Below are 21,311 nucleotides of genomic sequence, written 5' to 3'. Positions count from 1 at the left end.
CTGCCCGGCCCGGCGCCATGGCGGCGCCGCAGCCGTGCCCGCACTGCCGCCGCCCCTTCAAGCGGCTCCGCGCCCACCTGCCGCACTGCAGGGCCGCGCCGCGCCCCGCCGCCGCGCCGCCCGCCGCCGCCGAGCGCCGCCCGCAGGAGCAGCCGCGCCGCCCGGGCGCCGCGGCCTCGCTGCCGGCCTCGCGCGGCGGCGGCGGCGGCGGCGGCGGCGGCGGCGGCGGCGGCGGGGGGACGCGCGCGGATCGCCTCAGCGCCGCGCTGGCTCCCGAGCGGGCCCGCAGCGCTGCGAGCCGCCCCCCCGGCCCGGCCCCGGCCCGCGGCCCGGCCCCCGCCCGCGGCCTGGCCTTGCAGTGGTTTCCAGACCTGTATCCCGGTTACCGCGGCCTGGGCGTGCTTCCCGGGGGGCCTTCCCCGGGAGGCGCGGCGGTCCCCGCCGAGGGCCGCGGCTGCTCGGAAGGGAGGCGAGGTAAAGCGGGAGGCGGAAGGTCGCCGCCGCGGGGCTCGGACGAGAGAGGAGGGGGAGAAGAGGCCGAGCTGTGGTGGGCTGCGGCAGCGGGGGCCTCGGGGCCTCCCTGCCTAACCCCCGGCACCACAAAACCGATGCTTTGCACTTCCATTCGGTGTCGAGTCAGGGTCTGCCGTGTTCGACGGTCCCACGAAGCGCTGGGCTGGCGAAGCCAGCTCCTGCGCTTCCTGGGAGAGAAAATCCCCTGTTGCTTTCCCAGCAACCCATCCCTAGCCCAGGTCACTTGGAACAGAGCTGGAGACCAGCTCCATACCACCGCCCTGTGCAGGGGAACGTGCACGCGCCACAAATTGGCTTTGCCTGCCTATTTTTGACCACTCTGATCTCTCATTTTATAGCTCTGCTCTCAGAAAGGCACCTGATGAATGTAAAGCTGGGGGAACTGCCCACGTGGCTGGCCACTTGTGACTTTACTCCCAAGAGTTTGCTTGGAAGCATGCAGAAGGGTAAGGCTGCGTTACTGCTTCTGTCTTAGACGCTTGTCCCGCTTAATCTAGTTAACGCACCTGCTAACATACTGCTGCTGCCTGTCCCGAGCTGCCAGTCTGAGCCTTTATAAAGAATAAGTAGATCAGTAGACCCAGACATTTGATTTTAGAAATTTAAAAAGAACCAGTGAGCTCTTTGAGATAGTAGGTGGTTTGTGCTTTGCGTTTCTATTCCAACAGCTTGGAACAGTTACTACAACAGATACATCAATGTGAAGAGGGGTAGAACAGCTGGAATTTCCATGCTCCTGGCTGGATACTGTGTCCTCAGCTATGGCTGGAACTATCAGCACATAAGTAAGGTTTCCTTCTTGGCATTTGTCTTATTTCAAGTAATTCCTCCTTTTGCAGCAGGTGGAAAGTCTGTTTGTTATTCATGTTAGTTCCCTGAAATCATTTAAATACTTCACAGTTGAAATAAATATCAGAGCTCAGGGAATATCATTCTGTCCTGGCAGGGAACTGACTGTTGTTACTTATCTATTGCTTAGGGAATTGCTAAGCTGAGCAGCTTAGGTAGGTAGAGGAGTTTAATTAATAAAGGTGGTGATGACAGTTGCTGGATTCACAGCTCATAATCCTCTCCCTGGAGAGGACCAGGGACACTCAGGAGCCCTCTTGAACCCTGTGCAAAGCAAAAGAAGGCAATGCTCATACACAGGACATGACTCATTCCCTGGATTTACTCACAAGTGACTCAAGGGATTTACTGATGTTTGTGTAGTATTTCTAGCAGAACTCACTCTTATGTGTACAACATATCTACAGGGAAGGCTGTAGTCAGACTCCTACTCATTGTCACATTGTCTGTGCACACAGCACTGTGCTAACACTGTTGTCATTGGGGTTTTTGTTTGTTTGTTTTGCTAGAGCGTAATTGCTGGCGCAAGTACCACTGAAGAAACTGGAACAGCACCCAGAGAACAGTTGCAAAAATTTGACTGGGATTCAGCACTAGGGCTTAGGACTGGCATCCCAGCAGGGATTCAAAGTGAGGCCCATTTTCCAGCAGAGACAAGCTGTTAGATTTCTGATGCTGGAAGGAATGCTTTTCAATCATCCTCCCTCAAACAGAGGGTTAGCACTGACAGTAACAGTCTGCATTCACTGATCAGACAGTATTCAGTACCTGAACAGCAAGGGAAAAAAAACAGTAGGGCAGCCCCTCAGAGATCTAGATGCAGAATTCCTCCAGTCTGCAGAAACCTGAATCTCTCACTGGATATTGCAGGGACAGGATAGCTCACTGACCTGGGCTGTTGATACAAATTGTAATTCTACACTTATGTTGTAGTGCAAGTATTCGGCAATAAATTTGTAATTGATTATGGGGAAGAGCAGTTAGGGCAGAATAACATTCCCCTCCAAATTGGGTGTTCAGCACAGCCCTGCTGTAACTCTTACTTACCCTCTCCACAGTAGGCAAGATAGTGTTTACTACCAATTCATCACTTGAAAAGGACAGTCTCTGCAGAACTGTTCAGCAAAAAAAAAAAAAAAAAAAAAAAAGGACAGTTTAGCCAGTTCAGCCATTCAGCCACAGCCCCTGCTTTGCAAACAGCATTGCGCCAACGGGGCTCCCAGGCTCTCAAGGGCGGCTACAGGAAGTACCTCTGTGAAGGCATTAACGCAGCAGCATTTGCAATACAGCGCCCTATTTCTGGAGGAAGAAAATCCATTGGATTAGCTATTGTGCCCAAAGGGCAAACCAACATCTGCACCAGACAAACAAGGACAGTTAATGAGACTGCTGGTTTTAGCTCACCATCACCAGTCATATCTGGAAAAGGGGTGGTGAGGTTACAGGCATGAAGGGTTAAAAAAGAAAATCCACAGGAAAAAAAAAATCTAAACTTTTTATTCCAACTGAGGTGGAACAGTATTGTGTCAGAGGTGTTTCATCAAGAACTCCCTCTTGCTAGCAATAAAGCTCTTGTGAATTTTCCTTTTCTACTTGGTACCATGTGTTCTCATTAAATACGGTGTTCCTCACCCCCTCCTCTGGAGACTAACACCACACCCTCATTTTCCCAGGACCCTGGCACAGGCTGTTCTCACACCCCTTCAAAACTGTGGTTTAGTAAATGCATAATTACAGCTCCCTACTGCACCAGTCTAAAGTGTGAGCCATCTGCCAGCTGAGCAAGAGGGAAAAGAGGCAGTGACCTCTGTGAGAACTGTGAAGAATCCAATTTTAGTTACATTAAGGGAGCGTGATTTCTCCTCTGTTGCTTGTGCAAAGAGCTGTGAGAACCAGTGCTGAGCAAAAGCAACCAGCTTCTCTAGTCAAACCAGTGTCCTAGTTGCCTTCTCATTGAGGTGTAAAGTGTGGTAGAGCCATCGTGCATCTTCCTTCTGCTTTTCTTGCAGGAGCGTTCAAGTCACTTCCCCAGCAGGATTTCCAGGCGACTCTTCCCACACTTATTGGCATAGTGACCCTTTTGTCCACACTGGGGGGAGCAGGAAGAGACAGCAGTTGTGTTAGATGAAACATGTCCATTTTCAATCGCAGATGCCTTGTCCTGTCATTTCAGGGCTAATGGAGCAGTGCCTCACTTGGGCTGCTGCTTGTAGGTACAAGCTGTGCCAAAGACCTCCTCCTGCAGCAACCCCCTACCCCGAGAGACGCGAGGGGCTCATTGCCCTCTGAGGCTATTCTGCCGTGTGCCAAGTGTCTGCTGTCAAAGATGTTTCCTTTGTCCCCAATCTTGCAGTCAGATTATTTTGATCCAAGCACAGTGTTCTTCCCCCCCAAGTTCACACCCCAGTTGTCAGGGGAGAAAGCTGCTAGCCAGCCCTGGAGGCAAAGGGAGCTCTGAAATGCATCTGAAGACAGGCTCATTAGCCAGAAACTGGCCAGCACAGAGGAGACAGATGTCTAAACTCCAGAGTGCTGTTTGGAGAGCCGTGGGAGCCCTTCCAGGCTGAGAGCAGAGTCCCCACATCTTAGACTGCCCCTCGCCATGATGCTTTACCCTCCCGCCAGGCAAGACCATTTCTGCCACCACAGCAGGGCTCCCCGTCCCCAAAACACTGACCTTGAAGCAGGTGACTTGCTCGAGCGGGCGCTGCGGGCCCAGGGGGCAGGCGCTGGCCTCCTGTGGCTGCATCAGCAGGCGCAGGGTAGCACTGGTGTCCAGCAGCGGGGGCTCTGTGGGTGGCTGGTGCTCACGGTCACTCTCCCCGCTGGCAGCCAGGCCTGGCCACGCTACCCCGTGAGGAAGGTCAGCTCCCTAGGGGGTACGAGGGGCAGAAGGGGCAGTTGGTAGCTGCCATTCCCAGGCTCCTCCTGAGAGCCAGCGAAGGCAGGAGCAAGGAAAGTGAGCGCTGCGTGGCCAGAGCAGTCCGGGCATCGCCCCAGCACACGGGGGACCGAGGGCAGGCTGCCTTGCTGGGCTGGTCAAGCTGGGGTTGCACAGCCTCCTTTCTGCTCCGGGAAGCCAGGTGCTCAGCACACCCTGGCACAAGGCTCCAGGTGTTTCCTGCACCAAGAAATGGCATCTCAGCCCATTTTACGGATCTGGGAACCCAAGGTACAGGCTCACCCGAGCCCCATGGCAGCTGGGCTGGGAAAAGCCAGGAGACCACAGCTCCAGCCTCCTTATAGCGAGCTCGGGGGCTCTCATATATGCTAGAAGGAAAGTGGGTTTCTTTCTTTAGATGCGTAAAGCAAACAGAGCCTGTGCATTGAGGCAGCCAGGTCACTGGCTGGCTGGGGCTTGCTCAGACCCTTTGCCAGCGCAGCTGAAGTCCCAGAGCAGACCCAGCCTCTGAGCATCTCAAAACACCCAGAGCAAGACGGAACAGGAATCACCTTGGTCTGACTGGTGCTGCAGGTCATCAGCCCAGCCTTGAGGCTAGAGAGGGGGATACAGAGGACAGGCAGTTACTCCCTTGGGCACAGTATACACCCCAAATCCCCCATCTCCCACAGCCTCGTGGGGCTGTCCTAAGGCTGGAGACAGCCAGGCATGGCTCTCCTGCAGGGTCAGGGACATTCCCTTCCTGCTCAGCTGCAAACTCTCCGGTCACCAGCTCACATTGGAAAGGGAAGAGAGCCAAGAGGGGGTTTCACTTGGTTTAGATGAGGACTCAAAGGGCCTTGCAAAGTCCGTCCTCGGCTCAGGCACTGTAAGGCCTGTAACCATCTCCGTGGGTTTGGAGAGAGGAGACTGTTCCCTCAGCTGTCCCGGACTGGACACATGTCAAACTCCCTCCAGCCCACCCCATACATACTGTATGAATTTGCATTTGGGTCCTTCTGGGCAGAAGCCGACGAGGTAGTTCGTGCACAGCACCCTCCGGGTGTGCTTGTACTTGCACAGGGGTCCTGCCACGCACAGGAGAGGTCCCCGTTAGCAGGCCCAGCAGCTGTGACCTGGTTGCCGCCAGGCTGGGCTCCCCCTCAGCAGGGATCTCAGGAGCCCAGCTTTCCTCTGCAGCCCCGTTGCTCCTCGGCTCCAGAGGGCCACTGCTGCCCCCAGAAGCGAGCAGGGAGCCCTCCTCACCCAGAACACGGGTGGTGGGTGCTCACCATGCCTGCAGAAGCCTCGGTCGTACCAGGGACAGCCGGTGGCACGGGCCGTCGCGTTGACGTGCAGGAAGGGACATTCCTTATTGCTGCACTCGCCTGCGGGAGCGACAGGTTTGGGACAACGCTCACCCAAGCCAAACGCAGCAGAAAGCGCTCAGGGAGGCGCTCCGAGCTGTTGTTGGAGCTGAGGTGCAGTTGCTTCCCGTTGGGGAGCGCGCAGGCAGGGGCCCGGCCCTGCTGCCTTGGGAAGGACGGGCGCGCTCCCGGGCTTGGCCAGGAAAACAGTGGCCCCGGCCGATGCCGGTGACATTCCTTCCCGCAGACAGGAGGTGGCATCAGGCGATTGCTCGAGTCCAGCCATCCCGAGGGGTATGGCTGTGGGATGGGGTCCCTGGCCTGGCCCCCGCACCTACCAAATTTGGAGTAGAAGTAGCACTCGGGCATCTTGGTCACGTCGTACTCATGCAGGAAGTCGCACTGGTCACCCTTCTTGCACAGCCCCCGCAGCCAGTGCTTGCACACCACCGTCTTCTCCCCGCTGACGTGCCGGAAGGGGCACAGCAGGCCTGGCCACGGCACGGACCTGGCATCAGGGCCAGCCCCCGCCCCGGTACCGCTTCCCACCCCAGCCACGTGCTTCAGCCTCCGCCACCACGGTCCCTCCAGCTGCCGGGACCTGCCCGTTTGCATGGTGGTCAGGGCCTGAACCCCCCCCATACTCTGGAGTCCCCGGGTCTCCAGGTGGTCCCCAGGGCCTCCGGTTGCCTTGCACATATCCAAAGCCCTCCCCAGCTGCAAAGGGAGCTGGAGCATCGATCCCCACGGACTCGAGCCTCAGGGAGATGGCTGGGCAACCTTAACCTTTTGTGCAAAAATATCCACTAGCCCACTATCCCGGGCGCACTGGGCAAGCGGCGGTGGACGGGAGCAGGTCGCGGGGCGGAGAGGGCCCCCCCCAGCACCCCCGGGATCCCACGCGGTGCAGCTGGCCCCGTCCCCGGCACTCACCCTTGGAGCACAGCCCTCGGCGGAAGAACTCGCAGACGGCCGCCCCCAGCTCTGCGGGCGAGAGCGGGGCGGGGAGAGCTTCGCCGGCGGCCCCGGCACGGCCGCGGAGCCGGGAGCCGCTGCCGGCCGCGCGCCCTGCCCGGCCCCATCCCAGGGGACGCAGCACGGGGCTGTGCTGGGAGCCGAGCCCGGCGGCACCGGCGGAGCGGAGCTCCAACGGCCCCACGCGCCCCGCTCCGCCCGCCCCCGGGGGCAGCGACGGCAGGCACGGAGCCCTGTCCCCAACTTACTGTCCATACCCGGGAAGGGCAGGAGCCGGGCTCCTCTCTGCTGCTCCACGTCGGCCTCCAGGTCAAACCTGATCTTCTCTACTCCGGCCACCAGCTCCTGCATGGCGGCTGCTCCCGCAAGCGCAGCTGAGCCGCGGCCCGGCGCAGGCAGGGAGCGCGGTGCCAGCGGGCTCCCCATGGCCTCGCTGCCCCCCACCCCAAAGGGGCGCCGCAAAACCTGCCTCCTGCCCGAGCCGGAGCAGAGCGAAGCCGGGCTGCGGCCCCGAGCCCTCCGTTTAGGGATCAGAGCCGCTCGCATCTGATCTCAATTTGCAGCCGCGATTGCCTGGTGCCGCAGCCCAGCTGCGGGCGGCTCGGCCCCGCGCCCCCGTCGCTGCCTCCCTGCCCGACATCTGCTCCCCCGCCGCGAGCCCCGGCAGGGGTGCAGGGAGCGCAGCCGGCGGCGGCGGGGGGCTCGCCGGGGCCGCCCCACGCACCGGCTTCGCCGCCCTCGCGCCGGGGCTCGCTGCTGGGCCGGGGAGGAGGCGGGGGGGGCTCCGGGACGGGAGCCGAGCGCGGCCTTGGCGCGGATCCCGCAGGGTTTTCATCGCACCCTGGGCGCTCTGAGCATCGCCGGGCGACGTCCCCGGCCCCGCTGCACGGCGCCTGGCACCCGGCAGGACGGAGCGGCGTCCCCGGGCTCCCGGCGGGGACCGGCCACGTCAGCGCCGCGAGCCAGGCGGTGGCATCCCGGGCTCTCGCCCGGGCGAGCGGCCGCCGCGCCGCGGGGTCGAGCCGAGCGTGCGGCCCTGCTCCCATTCTGTCACTCGCGATAAACCCGCTGGACCGGCGCCGCAGCGGCCGCGGCCGCCCGCGCTGGGGCGAGGACGGGCGGCAGCCGTCCAGCGGCGCGCGGAGCGGGCACGGCGGCAGCGCCGGCGTCGGTCCCTGCTAACCCGCGCGCCCCGGAGCCCCGGCTCCCCGCTCGCCCCGCCGCGCTTTCTGCCCCGTCGGCTCGCGGCAGGCGGGTGCCGCCGAGCGGGAGGCTGGAGCCGACAGGCGTCACCGAGATCGCGATGGCCTCGTGACGGCCGCGGATGGCCCCCGCCGAGCCTCCTCGCCGGCAGCCCCGGGGCCCGGCGCCGTCCCCGCAGAGGGAGGAGACGGCAGGGGACGGGCGCTGCCCGGCGGGCCGGTGCGCGGGGCAGAGCCCGGCCGGGCCGCTGCAGCTGCTGTTGTTCTCCCCGGCGCCCAAACAATAGCGCAGTGTCCCCCGGCGCCGCGCCGCGCCGCGCCGCACACGGGCCCGCGTTGCGCCCCGGCCGCGGCGCCCCACGGCAGCACCGGCCCCCACGAAGCCCCGGCACGGGCAGGTCCGCGCCGCCCTCCCTGCTGGAAGACGCTGCCGGGCGGCACCGAAGCGCCGCGTCCCCGCAGCCCGTCCCCGCACGGCGCTGGCCCCGCGCCCGCGGCAGCGGGCACAGCCAGTCCTGCCCCGCCGCCCCCTCCGCCCCCTCCGAGGCGGCGGGGGGCAGGAAGGCGGCCTGGCACGGCCCCGCCTGGCAGCAGGGACGCAGCCCCGAGCCAGATCCGGCCAGCGGGAGCGCGGCCGCTTCCTCCCTCCGCGGGCAGCCCCGCTCGGCCGGGCGGCCGGAGCTGGCGGCCGCGCCGCTCCCGGGATTCCCTTCCACTCCCGGGATCCTGCGCTGCTCCCGGGATCCTGCGCCGCTCCCGGGATCCTGTACTGCTCCTGGGATCCTGCACTGCTCCCGGGATCCTGCACTGCTCCCCGGATCCCCCGCTGCTCCCGGGGGTCGGTCGCAGCCTCCGCACCCCCAGCCCAGCCGCCCCGTCCCCCAAGAACACGGGCTGCCGCTGTCGCTACCGTTTCCTTTTATTCTTTGCCTTTTTTTTTTTTTTTTTTTTTTTTAAACATACAAGGTACAAAACCCCCCGCTTCCACCCGCCGGCGGCAGGCAGGCGAGAGGCGGCAGCGCGCCGGGTGCACCGCAGGGCGGCCCGGGCATTTTGCACGCCGGGGTCGGACCCCCGCTCCCCTCGGCTGCCGAGGGACCCCCCCCCACGCCCCCCAGCCCGGCAGTCCCCGCGCCCTCCGCCACGCGCAGCTCCCCGAGCTCCGGAGCCGAGTCCTTCCTCGGAGGAAACCCCCCCTTGGTTAAAACGAAAAGCAAAGAGAGTTAAGTACAAATCAGAGACCAATAAAAATTGTACGGGTGAAGGGGAAAAAAAATATATATATATTACTAAAGGAGCTAAAACGTTGAAGCCTCGTCCTGTTTGATTCTACATTGCTCTACAGCGGGGAGGAAAGAAAAACCAAAACTGCGCTAACATCCAGAGTCCAACACAAAGAGCCGAGACCGAGCCGGCCGTGCCGCAGCAGGACGCGCCGCAGCAGGGCCGGGGAGCCGCGGCCGCCCGGCACGCTCGGGCCCCGGCGCGCACCGCCGAGCCCGGCAGCACCGGCGCGCCCCTCCCGCCTCACACCCTGATCTCCTCCTCCTCCTCGTCGTCGTCGGCGAAGGAGAACTCCCCGTCGGGGCGCTTCGGGGGGCCGCGGCCGCGCTCCGGGGCGCAGCCGCCCGCCGGAGCGCTGTCCCTGGTGCCGCGGGCCGCCGGGGAGCCCGCCGGCGCCCGGCCCTCCGCAGCCCCAGCGCTCTCCGGCTCCGGGTCGGAGTCGTCGCCCTGCTCCCACTGCTCCTTATCCATGACACCGAGGACGTCGCCGAGCATGGAGGGCCCCAGGTCGATGTGGAAGGACATGATGGACTCGGCGTGCTTCATGCCCGCCCCGCTCCTGGCCGCCGCCACCACGGGCAGCTCCGCGATGTCCCCAAAGTCGCGCTCGTCCAAGCCGGGGCTGCGCGGGCCGGCGGCCGCCCCGTTGGGGCGCCGCGGCTCCTCCGGGCTCGCCTCCTCCGGCGTCTTCTTGACGGGGCTGGAGGAGAGGCTCTTGGGGAGCTGCGCGGCGCCGCGGTCCGCCTCCTTCTCGTTGAGCTGCGGCAGGGAGACGGCGTTCTTCACGAAGAGCGCCGAGTCCCGCAGCGAGCCCAGCATGTCGCGCCGGTCGCCCCGCGTCACCGACTGCGAGCGCTTGCTGCTGCGGAAGCGGCGCGACAGCAGCCCCGGCTTGGAGGCGCCCGGCTCCTCGGCGGCCTCCGGCCCCGGCTCGCCCGCCTTGCTGTTGAGGAAGGAGGTGTCCCCGAAGGCGTCCCCGGCCCGGCCCACGTGCATGGTGTGCCGAAAGTCCCCCAGCGGCGCGCTGATCATCTCGGCCGTCAGGTCGGCCCGCGAGCGCCGCTTCGAGTGCGCCGAGTTGGAGACGAGCTGCTTCAGGATGGGCATGGTGCCGGCGGGGAGCGGCCGCCCCGCGCCGCCGGCCGCCTCTCGGGACCCCTCGCACCCCGCGTCGCGGCTCCTGCTCGCTTCAGAGACGGGTCACTCCTAGGGGACAGGAGAGGGGGACACGGTCAGGCTTCGAGGACGCCGACCGGCACGGCCCTGCAGACGCCACCTCGGCCAGCGCAAGGCTGCGAAGCGCGCGCGCGTGTGTGCACACGCGTGCACGCTGCTGCCCAGCCCCGGGGCAAAACCCGGCCCCCATCCAGGGCCGGCCACGGTCCCCAGGGCTCCACGGCAGCGCCCCGATCCCGCCGCGGCTTGGGAAAATGGCAGCGACGGACACAAAGAGGGACGCGGGGGAGCCCGGGGGCGCAGCCGCCCCCTCCCCGCGCGCGGCCCCGGGCCAGCCGAGAGGGGCACGGGCGGCCGCCGGGAGCCCAGCGCCGAGAAGATGCCTGGGATGTTTTTTTTAATTGGAAGAAAGCAGGGAGGAGCAGCCGCCAGGAGGAATTGGAAACAGACGGCAGGAAGTGTGCGAGGAGCCCCCGGGAGGCACCGCCGGCCCGGCCGGCTGCGCGCGCAGGGAGCCGCGGCGGCACGGCCCCGGCCCCCGCTCGCCCCGGCGCTGGGGGACGCGGCCCCGCTGCCGCCCCGGCGGAGGGGCTCGCATGCGGGCGCCGAGGGGGAGCGGAGCACCCGGGACAGACGGACAGCGTCCATTCCCCCCCCCTTGCACCTGGGGATGGTCGAGCAGGGTGGTGGGACGGCGGTTTGGGAGCGCCCGCTGCCAGCCCGGCAGACCGTGCTCCAGGCGGGAGCGAGGGGGCCCGGCCGCTGCAGGAAGCTCCTCAGGGGCGAGCGCCGAAGGCAGCCCCACGGCCGTCCCGCCAGCACCCCGGCACAGCGCCCGGCGAAGGGCTCCAGCCCCCCCCGTCCCGCCCCGAGACCTGCCGGCGGGACGCGCGTCCGTCCTCGGCCGCGCTGCAGCGCGGAGGCCGGACTCTGGCCTCCCGCGGGAGCAAAGTCCCAGCGCTTGGCTCCTCTCCCGGCTCCTCCCGGCGCGCAGCACGGCCGCCGGCGCCGCGGGCTCTCCTCTCCCTCGCCGCCTGGACGCGGACAGCGAGCGGGAGGGAGCCCGCGCGGCGCAGGCGCTCTCCCGGCGCGAGCTCTCCTTTCAGGGCGGCATTCCTGCAGCCTTTGCTTTTACATAAAGCAAACGCTCCCGGCGAGCTCCCCAGCTGGGCCAGGCAACCGCGCCACTGATTCAGGCCATCTGGGGACCGTCCCTCCCTCTATTCAGATCTCAGGGCCAAGTTCAGCGTTTGCGAGATACTTTGCAAGCCTCGGCGGAGGGGCCAGCGGGAGGCTGGAGCGTTACCGGCGCGCCGCCACGGCCGCCCCATCCAGCTGCGCTCCGGCAGCCTCCGCGCGAGCCGCTGCCTCCCTCCGCCACCCTCGCGTTTGCGGCGGCTTCGCTTCGCGCCCGGGATGCCCCTCCGGGCGCGCCGGAGGGGGGGGGAGCGACGGGACGAGCCCCCGGTGCAGCCCTCCTGCCCGGGGCGGCGGGGCACAGAGCCCTCTTCTCCCCCGCGCGCCCGGCGGGGCAGATCCGATGACACTGCCGCTGCAGACGCCTTCACGGAGGAAAGCAGGCCGGCGCGGCCGCGCAGCCCGCGCCCGGCAGCGCTGCCGCCAGTAACCCGAGAGCCGCGGCAGCCGGCAGGCAGCAAGCCCCGGTGCAGCGGAGAGAGGCTGGGACTGGCCTCCCGCCGGCACCTCTCCTCCATGCGGGACCGCGAGCACCCAAGGGCGAGAGCCTTGGGTCCCCACTTTGCCCTTTCGCCATGGGCGGCTGTTCCCACGGTGCTGCGGCAGGAGCCGGAGCGAGAGCCCCCGGCGAGCCTGTGCAGCCCAGCACTGCCCGTTTCCAGCCCCGGAGCCCTTTCCCCATCCCGGCCTGGCCGGCCGGCGCACAGGGAAACGCCTCGACCCGCGGCGCTCCCACGGCGCACCCCCGCGCCTGCCCCCGGCTCGGGCGGGAAGCATCCCGGCCGGCCCGGCTGGCTCCGAGCGTGCCTTGGGCATTGCAGCGCCCTGCAGCCGTGGGATCAGAGGACGCGCTGCCGCCCTGCCGGGCGCTGGGGCCGAGCTAGACTGGTCCAGCCCCGCGCGCAGCCTGCAGGCAGGGAGAACCGGCACCTACAAGGACGAACGCGGAGGGAGGAAACGCTGTCCCCGCCGGGGAGCAGGCTCCCGCAGACGCTCGCGTCCTTCGACGCTCCCGCCCGCGCAGGCAGCGGCCGGAGCCGGGGCGCCCATTGCGCCTGCTCCCCAGGGCCCGGCCCGCAGTCGCTCCCCGTCGCCTTGTCCCGGGGTCTCAGCCCGGAGGCCGGCGCTGCTGTTAGCGTGGGAAGCCGAGGCGCCCGGGGACTCCCCTCCTCTCCGGTGCAGGTGACAGCTCTGGTCCCGTCCCCTGGCACCGGGACCCTGCCGAAGCCGCGGGACGCACGGAGGGGGCCCTGCCTCCGGCAGCTGTAGCACCTCGAGAAACAGAAAGGCGGTCAGCAGCGAGCGTCGGAGCCCGAGCCGGCTCGGCCGGGGCCAGGGAGGAACCGCGGCTCTCGCCAGGGCTCCCCGCACGCAGATCACCGCTCACCCCAGGGATCGCTGCCCCAGCGCCGGCCCGCTGCTGCCAAAAGCACAGCAGCATTCCCCGAGGGACTGCTGACGACGGAGAGCTATCCAGAGTTCACGGAGCAGCTCTTGGCGGGACAAGCCAGAACAAGCAACAGACCATAAATCTTCCCGCTGCAGGGCCACGGACCAGCTCTCGAGGCGCCGTTTCCGGGGGGAAAGGTTATCTCTCCGCCGGCCCTTGCTCCTCTTCTCACAACAACCGAGCCCGGCCAGGGTCCGACAGCTCAACAGACCTCCGCCGGGCTTGGCATTCCTGCGGCTTAGCCAGCGCGGCCGGGAAGGGAAGCAGAGCCAGGCTGCCCTCCCGGCAGCACCCTACCTGCCGCGGGGCCCCGGAGCTGCCGACCCCGGCGCCTGCTCGCGCTCAAACAAAACGCTGGGAACAGAGGCAGCGAGAGCGGTGCCGACTCGGCGGCAGGGTGAGCCGGGTCGCCCCCGGCACCGGGGGCTTGGGCCGGGCTCGTTCCACCCTTCCACCAGGACTGGGACCCGCGGAACCGACCCCCTGCCAACCTCAGCTGGATGCGGTCCATGGTCTCCGCGGCGGCTGCGTCCCAAACAGGCCTGTGTACTGCAAGTCCCGCTCGAGAGGGAGAGCGCCGGCCCGGGACGCAGCAGCCCGCGCTCCAGCGCCGGCTCTGCCGCGGCTCTTTGCCGCGTCAGCCAGCCTAGCCGTGTCGCTCCATGCCTCAGTTTCTTCATCACACAGCTAACGATCCCAGCTGCCTTTTTAACAGGCTTCCCGATCTATAGATTCGGCACTTGGAAACATCTATACCTAATGCTGCTCCAGCCGGGGTCACCCCAGGGCAGTGCCGGCTGCATCCGGCTCCCAAACGGCAACAGCTACCCGTCATTCCCAGCTCTGGAGGCACCCGCGGGAGCGGGCTCGGAGGGGACGGGCCAGCGCCAGGCCCAAGCTCGCGGAGCCGGGCAGATCCCCCTCTCCGAGCGGCCCCCACGGGCCAGCCGGCACGCTCCTTCCCAGGATGCTGACTGCCGGGGGAAGGAAGGATCAGGGGCTGGACGGGAAGCCTCGATCCCCAGCCCCGGCCCACAGGAGGAAGAGCTGGTGGGGATTTCGGCGTGGCCCTGCCTGGTGGGGATTTCAGCGTGGCCCTGCCTCTGACTCAGCACCAGTCTGCGCCCCGTCCCGGCGCAGCAGAGCAAGCCCAGGCTGGTGCTGGACCTGCTCCAGCGCAGCGAGGATCAACATTTCCGAGAAGGGCTACGGAGCAGCTTCGAGGGCTCCGGGCAGCGCGGATCCGCCAGCCCCATGCACCCTCCCAGACCCTCGGGGCAGCACGTAACCGTGCTGCGGCAGCCCCCCGGCTCCGCACAGGCCCGGCCCCGGGGTCTCGGCGGTCCCTGGGGGCCACCCGCCTGCTCGGCTTCGGCGACGTCCCGAGCGAGCTGTCCTGACCACCGGCCCGGGGGTCCCGTCGGGCGAGCAAGCGCTGGAAGCGGGGGGGGCCTCCGCCGGGCGCCCGCGGCGGCTCTTGGCAGCCCGGGCGAGGCCAGCCGGGACCGGCAGCACGGGCCGGGCAAACACGGCTCCAGAGGCGAAGCATCCTGTTAACCCCTTCGCTAACCGGAGCCCGCAAAGCCGCCCGCGCCGCGGCGGGGCCGCCGCAGGACGAGCGGAGCCCCCGGCCCGGTGCCGGCGCGGGGGTGGCGGCCCCCGGGAGCCCTGCCCGCCGGCCCCGGCGGCTCCTGCGCCCGCGCGGAGCTTCCCCCGGCGCCGCTCCGCTCCGCGCCCCGCTCTGCGCCCCGCTCCGCTCCGCCGGCAGCGGCCCCGCCGCCGCCTCGGGGGGCGAGGGGGGCCCCGGGCGCCGCCGCCCTCCTCTCTCCCGTCCTGTCTCCTCCGGCTATTCGATCTGGACGCAGCGACCCCTCCGAACCGGGCCGGTCCGTCCCGTCCGCCCTTCCCCGCGGCGGGACGGCACCGCCTCGCCCCGCCACCCCGGCCCGGCTCGGCCCGGCGCTGTCGCAAGGCTGTGCGCTGCCCCGGGGGCGGCCGGCACCGGCGGCTGGGCCGGCCCGGAGCCGGGCAGGACGGTATGAGCCCAACCCGATATCGATCCCGATTCCGGTCCCGGGCCCTGTCTCGGTCCTGGCCCCGGCGCGCCCCCTTCGTTCCCCGCACAATAGCAGAGCCAGGGCCCGGTGCCTCCCCGCCGAGCCGAGCCGAGCCGTGCCGAGCCGAGCCGAGCCCCAGCCCCAGCCCCCTCCTACCTGTCCGCTCGGGGCCCGCTCCTGGCCCATGGCCCGGCTGTCCGGAGCCGAGCCGAGCCGAGCCGAGCCGAGCCCACTCCGGAGCACAACTCCACCCCCACCACTACCGCCGCGGCGGGCATGATGTCATCGCCCCGCCCCGGCCAATGGGGCGGCGCCGCGTCACGGGGCAGCTCCCCCCCCCCCCCGACTCCCTCCATTCAAACCCGAGCGGGGCGGGGGGAGCCCGATCCCGGGCGCGGCCCCTGCCGGGGGGGGGGGGGGCGCCCACGCGTGGGGGCTCCCCCGAGTGGGGTGGGGAGCCCGGGTCCCTTCCCGGGTGGGGGCTCACCAGGACCTTCTCCTCCCTCAGAGTGGAGCCTGGGCGCTCTGTGGGTGCTGGGGGGGGGGGGTCCGTGGAGCCCCCCCCCCGCGTGGGGTCGGGGCACCGCGGGAGCGGGGCTCGTGGGAGCGGCCACCTCCAATTGATTAACGGGGCTGAGTGGAACGGAGCAGGCCAGAGGCTGCTGAGCTCGGCCCCAGCGAAGCGCCCGTGTCCCGGCCTCGCCTGCGCTGCCCGGGGCGCCCCGGCCCCACTCGTGGCACAGACACTGTGGGTGGCACCCACAAGGCTGCAGCCCCCACGCATACCCCTGCCGGCTGGGGTGGTGGGCTCCCCTCGGACAGCGCAGGCGTGGGGCAGGGGGTCGAGGGCCCCTCCGGGCCGTGGGGACGATCTGGGGTCCGTGGCAGGCAGGACGCAGGCGCGGGGGGCGTGGGGGGCCGCCGCTGCCGCCGCGCCGGCCCGTCTGCGCCCGCCGCCCGCCCTGAAAGGGAGAGTTCAGGGCTGCACAACCGCTGTGAGAGATTAAGGCGAGACCTTTGTGGGAGAAAAGGGGCGGGAGAGACAAGATTATCCCGAATCTGCCTAATGCAGCGTTTCTTGCATATTCTGAAGCGTCTGGCGCTGCGGCCGACGGAGCCAGACCAGTGGATAAAGGGATGGCGAGCGGGAGCCGGGCGCCTCGGCTCCCCAGCACCCCTGGCCCTCTGCGCCCCGGGACCGGGGCACTTGGGGCGTCCCGCGGCAGCCGCGCCGGGAGGAACCGCGGGGCGCTACGGTAGCGCCCGACGGGCCCGGGGCTGCGGGCGCAGGCTGGAGAGCAGCCAGCGGGCTGGGCAGCGGCAGCGCTTTGATGGCTCGCCTGGCGCAGGCGTCTCCCTCGCTGGGAAAGGCACGAGGCCGTTCCCGGCACAGCCGCAGACACCGCCGCTCCCCCGGGCAGCGGGGGCGAGCCCGGCGCTGCGGAGGTGCCGGGACTTGCAAGTCTGAGGGTTGAGCTCCCGTGTGTCCAGCGCCGTCGCTGTGCCTGCAAAGGCGCCTCCGCGGGTGCCTGGATTTTTCTTTCCCAGGCCTGGCTGCTTCTGGCGCCCGCGTTATTGCCCTTTCCGTAGCCGCTTTGTTGGGCTGCGCTCCTTTTCCCTGCTTTGCATTTGGGGAAACTGAGGCAGGACGCGCTGAAAGCGCGGTGCGCGCAGCTGGGTGCAGCTTCTCTGGAGGGGGGTCGGGGGTGGCTGAGGAAGAGGAGGAGGGTTTCCCAGTGTCCCAGCCTGGCCTGCCCATCGCGTGCGTGTGCTCCGCGACATCGCCGCCGGGATGCGGAGCGCGCTGGCGCTGCCCAAGGGCCGGCGCGGCCGGGAGCTGCCTGCCGCACCTGACGCCGTCACGGGAGCGCAGCGCTGGGGGAGACAGCGCCGTCAGCAGGGATTAAACTCGCCCGGCTGAGCCGGGCGGCCGGGCGACACCGGGGCAGGCTCCCGCCGCCCGGCGCAACCGCAGCGCGGGGAAGAGCCGAGCTCGGGAAAACTGCCGCTGGGAGACGGACTCCCCCCCGCCCCACATCCCCCCCTCCCCATCCATCAGCAGCAGCTCCCGGCCGCGCAGCGTGGGGGGGTGGATCCGGCTGGCCGAGGCGCTGGAGCGTGGCGTGGGCTGCGGGAACGCCGTGACCCTTCCTGAACTCGCTGCTGCTTCCTTGGACGGCTCCTCAGCAGCTTTTGAAAGCCGAGCAGAAAAGAATTGGCGAGCGCTTGGGAAGCGGGGCCAGGGCAACGGCACCGCGTCTCCCGGCAGCCCAGCTCCCCTCCTCCCCGGCGAGGCAGCCAGCGCCGGCCGGCTTCGTCCGGCGAGATGGGCCGCACCGCGCCGGGGCGGCTCCTGAATCGGCCAGGGCTTCTCCCGGGATCCCTTGCCGCCGCGCCGGGGGTGTCGCCGCACAGGCACCTCCGCGTTGCCCGCCCCAAATCCCAGCTGCTGGGGCTGCATCAGCATGGGCCGCGGCCAGAGAGCACCCCGAACCAGCCCGGCGAGCCAATGGGCACCGACCGGCTCGTGCCCACGCGGTCAGCCCCCGCTCTGCCACGGCTCCAGCCAAGGTGCAGCCGCAGGGTGCAAAAGAGCTACACAGCTGAGCAGAATGCTCAGTCCCTCCGATGTCCAGATCCAGGTCCCTCCCAGGCCCAGTCCCGGGTCCCTCCCAGGCCCAGTCCCGGGTCCCTCCAATGCCCAGTCCCGGGTCCTTCCCAGGCCCAGTCCCAGGTCCGTCTGATGCCCAGATCTGGGTCCCTCCGATGCCCAGCCCTGGGTCCCTCCTCTCCCCACAGCCGGGGCGGCAGCAGCATCACCAGGGCAGGAGGCAGCCAGGCCGGTGGCACGGGGGCTCCGCGGATGCGCTGGGTCCCATCCAGCCTCCGGGGCTGTGGGAGGGAGCTGTCCCAGTCCCCATGCTCCGAGGCAAGGGAAAATGGGGACACTCAGTTTGGTGTCTGCCCTGGGAGCTGGCAGAGAGCTGGAAAACCCAGGAGGAAAAGGTGAGCCCGAGCGGCAGCGCTGCTTCCGCTCGAGCGCGCACGGAGCGCTGCTCTTCCATCACGCCCCGCTGGGCTCGACCTCAGCCTGCAAACGCCGCTCTCGGGCTTGCCTAGAGCGCTGACGCCGCCTCGCTTAAAGCAAGCGGATAAAAACAGTTTGTGAAATCCAGCCGGGGTGCCCAGGTCGCGTTTCTGGCAAACGAGCGACCCGCCGGGTGCGCCGCCGGCCCCGCACGGGGAGGAGCCGCCGGCCACCCCGACTCCGGCAGGATTCGCCCTGCTCTGCTGGTGCCTGTCCCAGTCCGGGGGGCCGGGAACGCCGCTCCTGGGGAACCGGCCACGGCAAAGCCGCCGGGGGAGGCTGAAGCCGCGGCGGGCCCGGCTCTGGCGGCTGCCCCACGCCCCCCGCTCGGTGCACCCAGCCCCGCGTGCCGCTCGCCCTCGGCAGCGCCCGGAGCCGCAGCGGAGACCGAGCTGCAGAAACGTCAAGGCCGGCTGGGCGCCGGGGGCTGATCGCAGCCGACAGCTCGCGCCGGCGCGCAGGAGAGCCGCCGACGCAGAGGGCGGCCGGGGCGACGGCACCCAGCAGCGGGGCGGGACGGGGCTCGGCCACGAGCGCGGCACCTTCCCCAGCAAGCCCAGCCCGGCGGAGCGGGTCTGCGGCACGGGCGCGAGCGAGCGGTCGTGCCAAGGGGGGGCGGATGCTCCGGAGGCTGGAGCGGCTCGGAGGAGTCCCGGGACGGGCGACGCTCAGCGCAGCGCAGCGTGCGGCCACATCCCCCCCACCCCCCGCCTCCCCAAGCCCCGGCCCTCGCTGCGGGCTGCGAGCTGCAGCAGGGAAGCACGGAGACAGCGTGATCCTCAGGCTGTTTATTGGCATCGCCCCCACCTCACCGCGGCACCCCGTGGCGCCGAGACCGCCCCAACTCGCCGCAGGCCCCCGGGCCGCCGCGGGGCATCGCTGCTCCCAGGCCGCCGCGCTGAAACGGAATTAAAGAAAAAGAAAAAGAAAACCCAACGGGAGCCCCGGCCCGGGGGCTGCGGGGCACCGCCGCCTCTCCCAGCCCGCCGCGGCGCTCCTGGGACTGACCGCGGGGGCAGCTCGGAGCCCGGAGCGGGCACTAACTGCCCCCGCGGTTCCCAGTGCCCCGGCTGCCCCCTTCCCGGGGGGGCAGGTTGGGATTTCTCCCTCCGGAGGGAGGCGAGTGGAGGCTGCCGGAGGGCCAGGCTCTGGCACGGCGGGCGGCCCCGGCCCGCGCGCCCCGGCGAGGCTCGTGCAGTCGTGGGGAAGCCGGTGGTCCCGGCGCCGGCCCCGGCCCGCCTCGCCCGAGGAGTCCGGTGCGGAAAGCTTTGGCCAAAAAAGAGCTCGGTTTCGTTCCCCGGCTTTTGCGGAGTTGCTCGTCGTTTTGCTCCGCATCGCCCGGCCGCCGCGGCGCCAAGCGGGCGCCCCTCGGCCCTCCCGGCCGAACCGTCCTTCTCGCCCCTGCTCGACTATTTTTTTCCTTTCCTCCTAATTCTTCAGGGTGTCCTCTGCTTGCTCGGGTCTGTGCTCCGCGATAGTTTAAACATCAAACGAAGGAGGAGAAGCCGGCGATGGGGGCTCTGGAGCCGGGGGCCAGGCTGCTGGGGGGCCGGTAGAGGGTGCCGGGCTGGCTGGGGGGGTTGGCGGGGGCCTGGGGGGTGGGAGTCCTGCTGGCGGCGGGGCGGAAGAGGCTGCCCTGCTGCGTGGGGGCGCCGGTGGCGAGCGGCCCGTGCTCGGGCTCCCCCGAGTCGCTCTCCGTGTAGCTGTAGGCCTGGGCGCGGGAGATGCCCTTCTGCTGCCGCCGCCACGAGTTGTAGTAGGTGGGGTCGCTGATGTAGTGGTTGACGAAGGAGTGGGCTTTCTGGTGGCCCGCGTCCACCTCGTACTCGCTGTCGCTTCCCTGCGGGCGGGGGAAGGGGGTGAGCGCAGCGTCGGGGCGCGCTGCCCGCGAGCCGGGCTCCCGCGCCATGGGGCGAGCTGGCAGCCCCAAGCAACGGGACAAGCTCGTCCCCCAGGGGATGGGGTGGGCTTTCCCCCAAGCAACGGGGCTAGCTTACAGCCCAAGCGATGGGGCGAGCTTGCATTGCACGCCATGGGGCGAGCTTGCACCACGAGCCATGGGACGAGCTTGCCACCAAGCGATGGAGCGAGCTTGCACCACGAGCCATGGGGCGAGCTTGCACCACGAGCCATGGGACGAGCTTGCCACCAAGCGATGGAGCGAGCTTGCACCACGAGCCATGGGGCGAGCTTGCATTGCACGCCATGGGGCGAGCTTGCACCACGAGCCATGGGACGAGCTTGCCACCAAGCGATGGAGCGAGCTTGCACCACGAGCCATGGGGCGAGCCTGCACCACAAGCCATGAGGCAAGTGTGCACCACAAATGCTGGGGCGAGCCTGCAAGCCTGCAACCCAAGCAACGGAGCAAGCTTGCTCCAGTGCCGCTGTCCCGGCTTTCCCGCGCTGCACCGCTCCGACGGTGCCAGCTCCCCCAGGAAGGCAGCCCGCCGGCTCGCCGCAGCCGCCCCACACCGAGATCCCAGTGCTCCCCAGGGCGATCCCAGCCCTCCCGGGGACGGCATGGCCGTGCTGCAGCCCGCGCGTCTCTGCCTCTTGCTAAAGAGCAACAAAACCCGAAGCAAAACGGCCGCACCGCCCTCGGGCAGGCCAGCGCCCGGCGGCGGAGCGCTCCCGGGGGGCCCGGCGGGCGGGGGGCAGCGCGGGGGCGGGCGGCGAGGAGGGGGCCGGAGCGAGGCAGGGCCGGGCGCGCTGCCGCCCCGCTCTCGCCCCGCTCGCCGTGGTTGAACTCGGCTCCCGCGGGGCCCTGCACAAAGGGCCCATTCACGGCGCGGCGCTGCCGCCGGCAAAGCGATCTGGCCGCAGCGTCCAGCTCCCGCGGCTCTCGACAGCTCCTCGAAGGCTCTCGAGCCCTGCTGAAGCGAGAGGGAGCCGAGCGCGGGTCCGCGGCCGGCGCCAAAGCGAAAGCACCGCCCGGCGGAGGCAGGGCCGGAGGCTGCCCCGGCCCCGGGGGGCTGCAAGGCGCCGCGGCAGCGCGGCACGGCACGGCACAGGGGCGGGAGAGCCTCGCTCAGCCCAGACGCGCTGCAGGACGCGGGGTCGGAGGCGCTCGCGGGCGTCCCGGGGCGGGTACCTGCGAGTCGGAGACCTCCGAGGGCTTCTCGGTCAGGCTGCCGCTCTCGGCGGGGATGAGGTCGTTGTACTTGGCCACGTCCTCGTCCGAGTAGTGCAGGCTGCCGGGGCTGGGCCGCGGCGGGGACCTCGGCGACAACCGGCTGCTCCGAGTCGCG

General features: G+C 68.6%; 5 protein-coding genes across 6 annotated transcripts in view; 2 read left to right on the top strand and 3 right to left on the bottom strand.

Annotated features, from left to right (window-relative positions):
- The first annotated feature begins 296 nt into the window (after window positions 1-296).
- Window positions 297-2,973, top strand: LOC134149071 (ATP synthase subunit f, mitochondrial-like). Its single transcript, XM_062591862.1, has 4 exons — window positions 297-474; window positions 873-980; window positions 1,203-1,319; window positions 1,893-2,973. The coding sequence occupies exons 2-4, from the start codon at window positions 896-898 to the stop codon at window positions 1,919-1,921; spliced, it is 231 nt and encodes a 76-aa protein (XP_062447846.1). The 5' UTR covers window positions 297-474; window positions 873-895; the 3' UTR covers window positions 1,922-2,973.
- A 430-nt stretch (window positions 2,974-3,403) lies between these two features.
- CPSF4L (cleavage and polyadenylation specific factor 4 like) lies at window positions 3,404-6,957 on the bottom strand. Its single transcript, XM_062592094.1, has 8 exons — window positions 6,855-6,957; window positions 6,565-6,615; window positions 5,970-6,122; window positions 5,557-5,652; window positions 5,259-5,352; window positions 4,837-4,879; window positions 4,061-4,255; window positions 3,404-3,472 (listed from the first exon to the last, which is right to left on the bottom strand). Exons 1-8 carry the CDS (start codon window positions 6,955-6,957, stop codon window positions 3,404-3,406), a joined length of 804 nt encoding a protein of 267 aa, XP_062448078.1.
- Window positions 6,958-7,601: 644 nt separating this feature from the next.
- The window catches only part of RPL38 (ribosomal protein L38), a 90,703-nt gene continuing 76,993 nt past the window's right edge, over window positions 7,602-21,311 (top strand). The window contains exon 1 of one of the 2 annotated variants that reach the window (XM_062591738.1): window positions 7,602-7,615. The gene's annotated coding sequence lies outside the window, so the exon portion shown is untranslated. Of the gene's footprint in view, window positions 7,616-18,947; window positions 18,959-21,311 lie in introns of those variants that run through there. The other variant, XM_062591737.1, reaches the window with a different exon arrangement.
- Window positions 8,940-15,235, bottom strand: CDC42EP4 (CDC42 effector protein 4). The gene is made up of 2 exons (XM_062591696.1): window positions 15,129-15,235; window positions 8,940-10,298 (listed from the first exon to the last, which is right to left on the bottom strand). The coding sequence occupies exon 2, from the start codon at window positions 10,197-10,199 to the stop codon at window positions 9,336-9,338; it is 864 nt and encodes a 287-aa protein (XP_062447680.1). The 5' UTR covers window positions 10,200-10,298; window positions 15,129-15,235; the 3' UTR covers window positions 8,940-9,335.
- SDK2 (sidekick cell adhesion molecule 2) overlaps window positions 18,905-21,311 on the bottom strand; it is a 40,030-nt gene continuing 37,623 nt past the window's right edge. Inside the window, exons 45-46 of the mRNA XM_062592093.1 lie at window positions 21,155-21,281; window positions 18,905-19,900 (exon numbers count right to left, since the gene is read on the bottom strand). Of these exons, the coding sequence (XP_062448077.1) occupies window positions 19,547-19,900; window positions 21,155-21,281 (481 nt within the window). The 3' untranslated portion in view covers window positions 18,905-19,546. The remainder of the gene's footprint in view (window positions 19,901-21,154; window positions 21,282-21,311) is intronic.

The sequence above is a fragment of the Rhea pennata genome, chromosome 19 (genome assembly GCF_028389875.1).
Source record: "Rhea pennata isolate bPtePen1 chromosome 19, bPtePen1.pri, whole genome shotgun sequence".
Taxonomy (NCBI): Eukaryota; Metazoa; Chordata; class Aves; order Rheiformes; family Rheidae; genus Rhea; species Rhea pennata.
The sequence above is the reverse complement of the archived record's forward strand: the minus strand, read 5'-3'. Positions and strand labels throughout refer to the sequence as shown.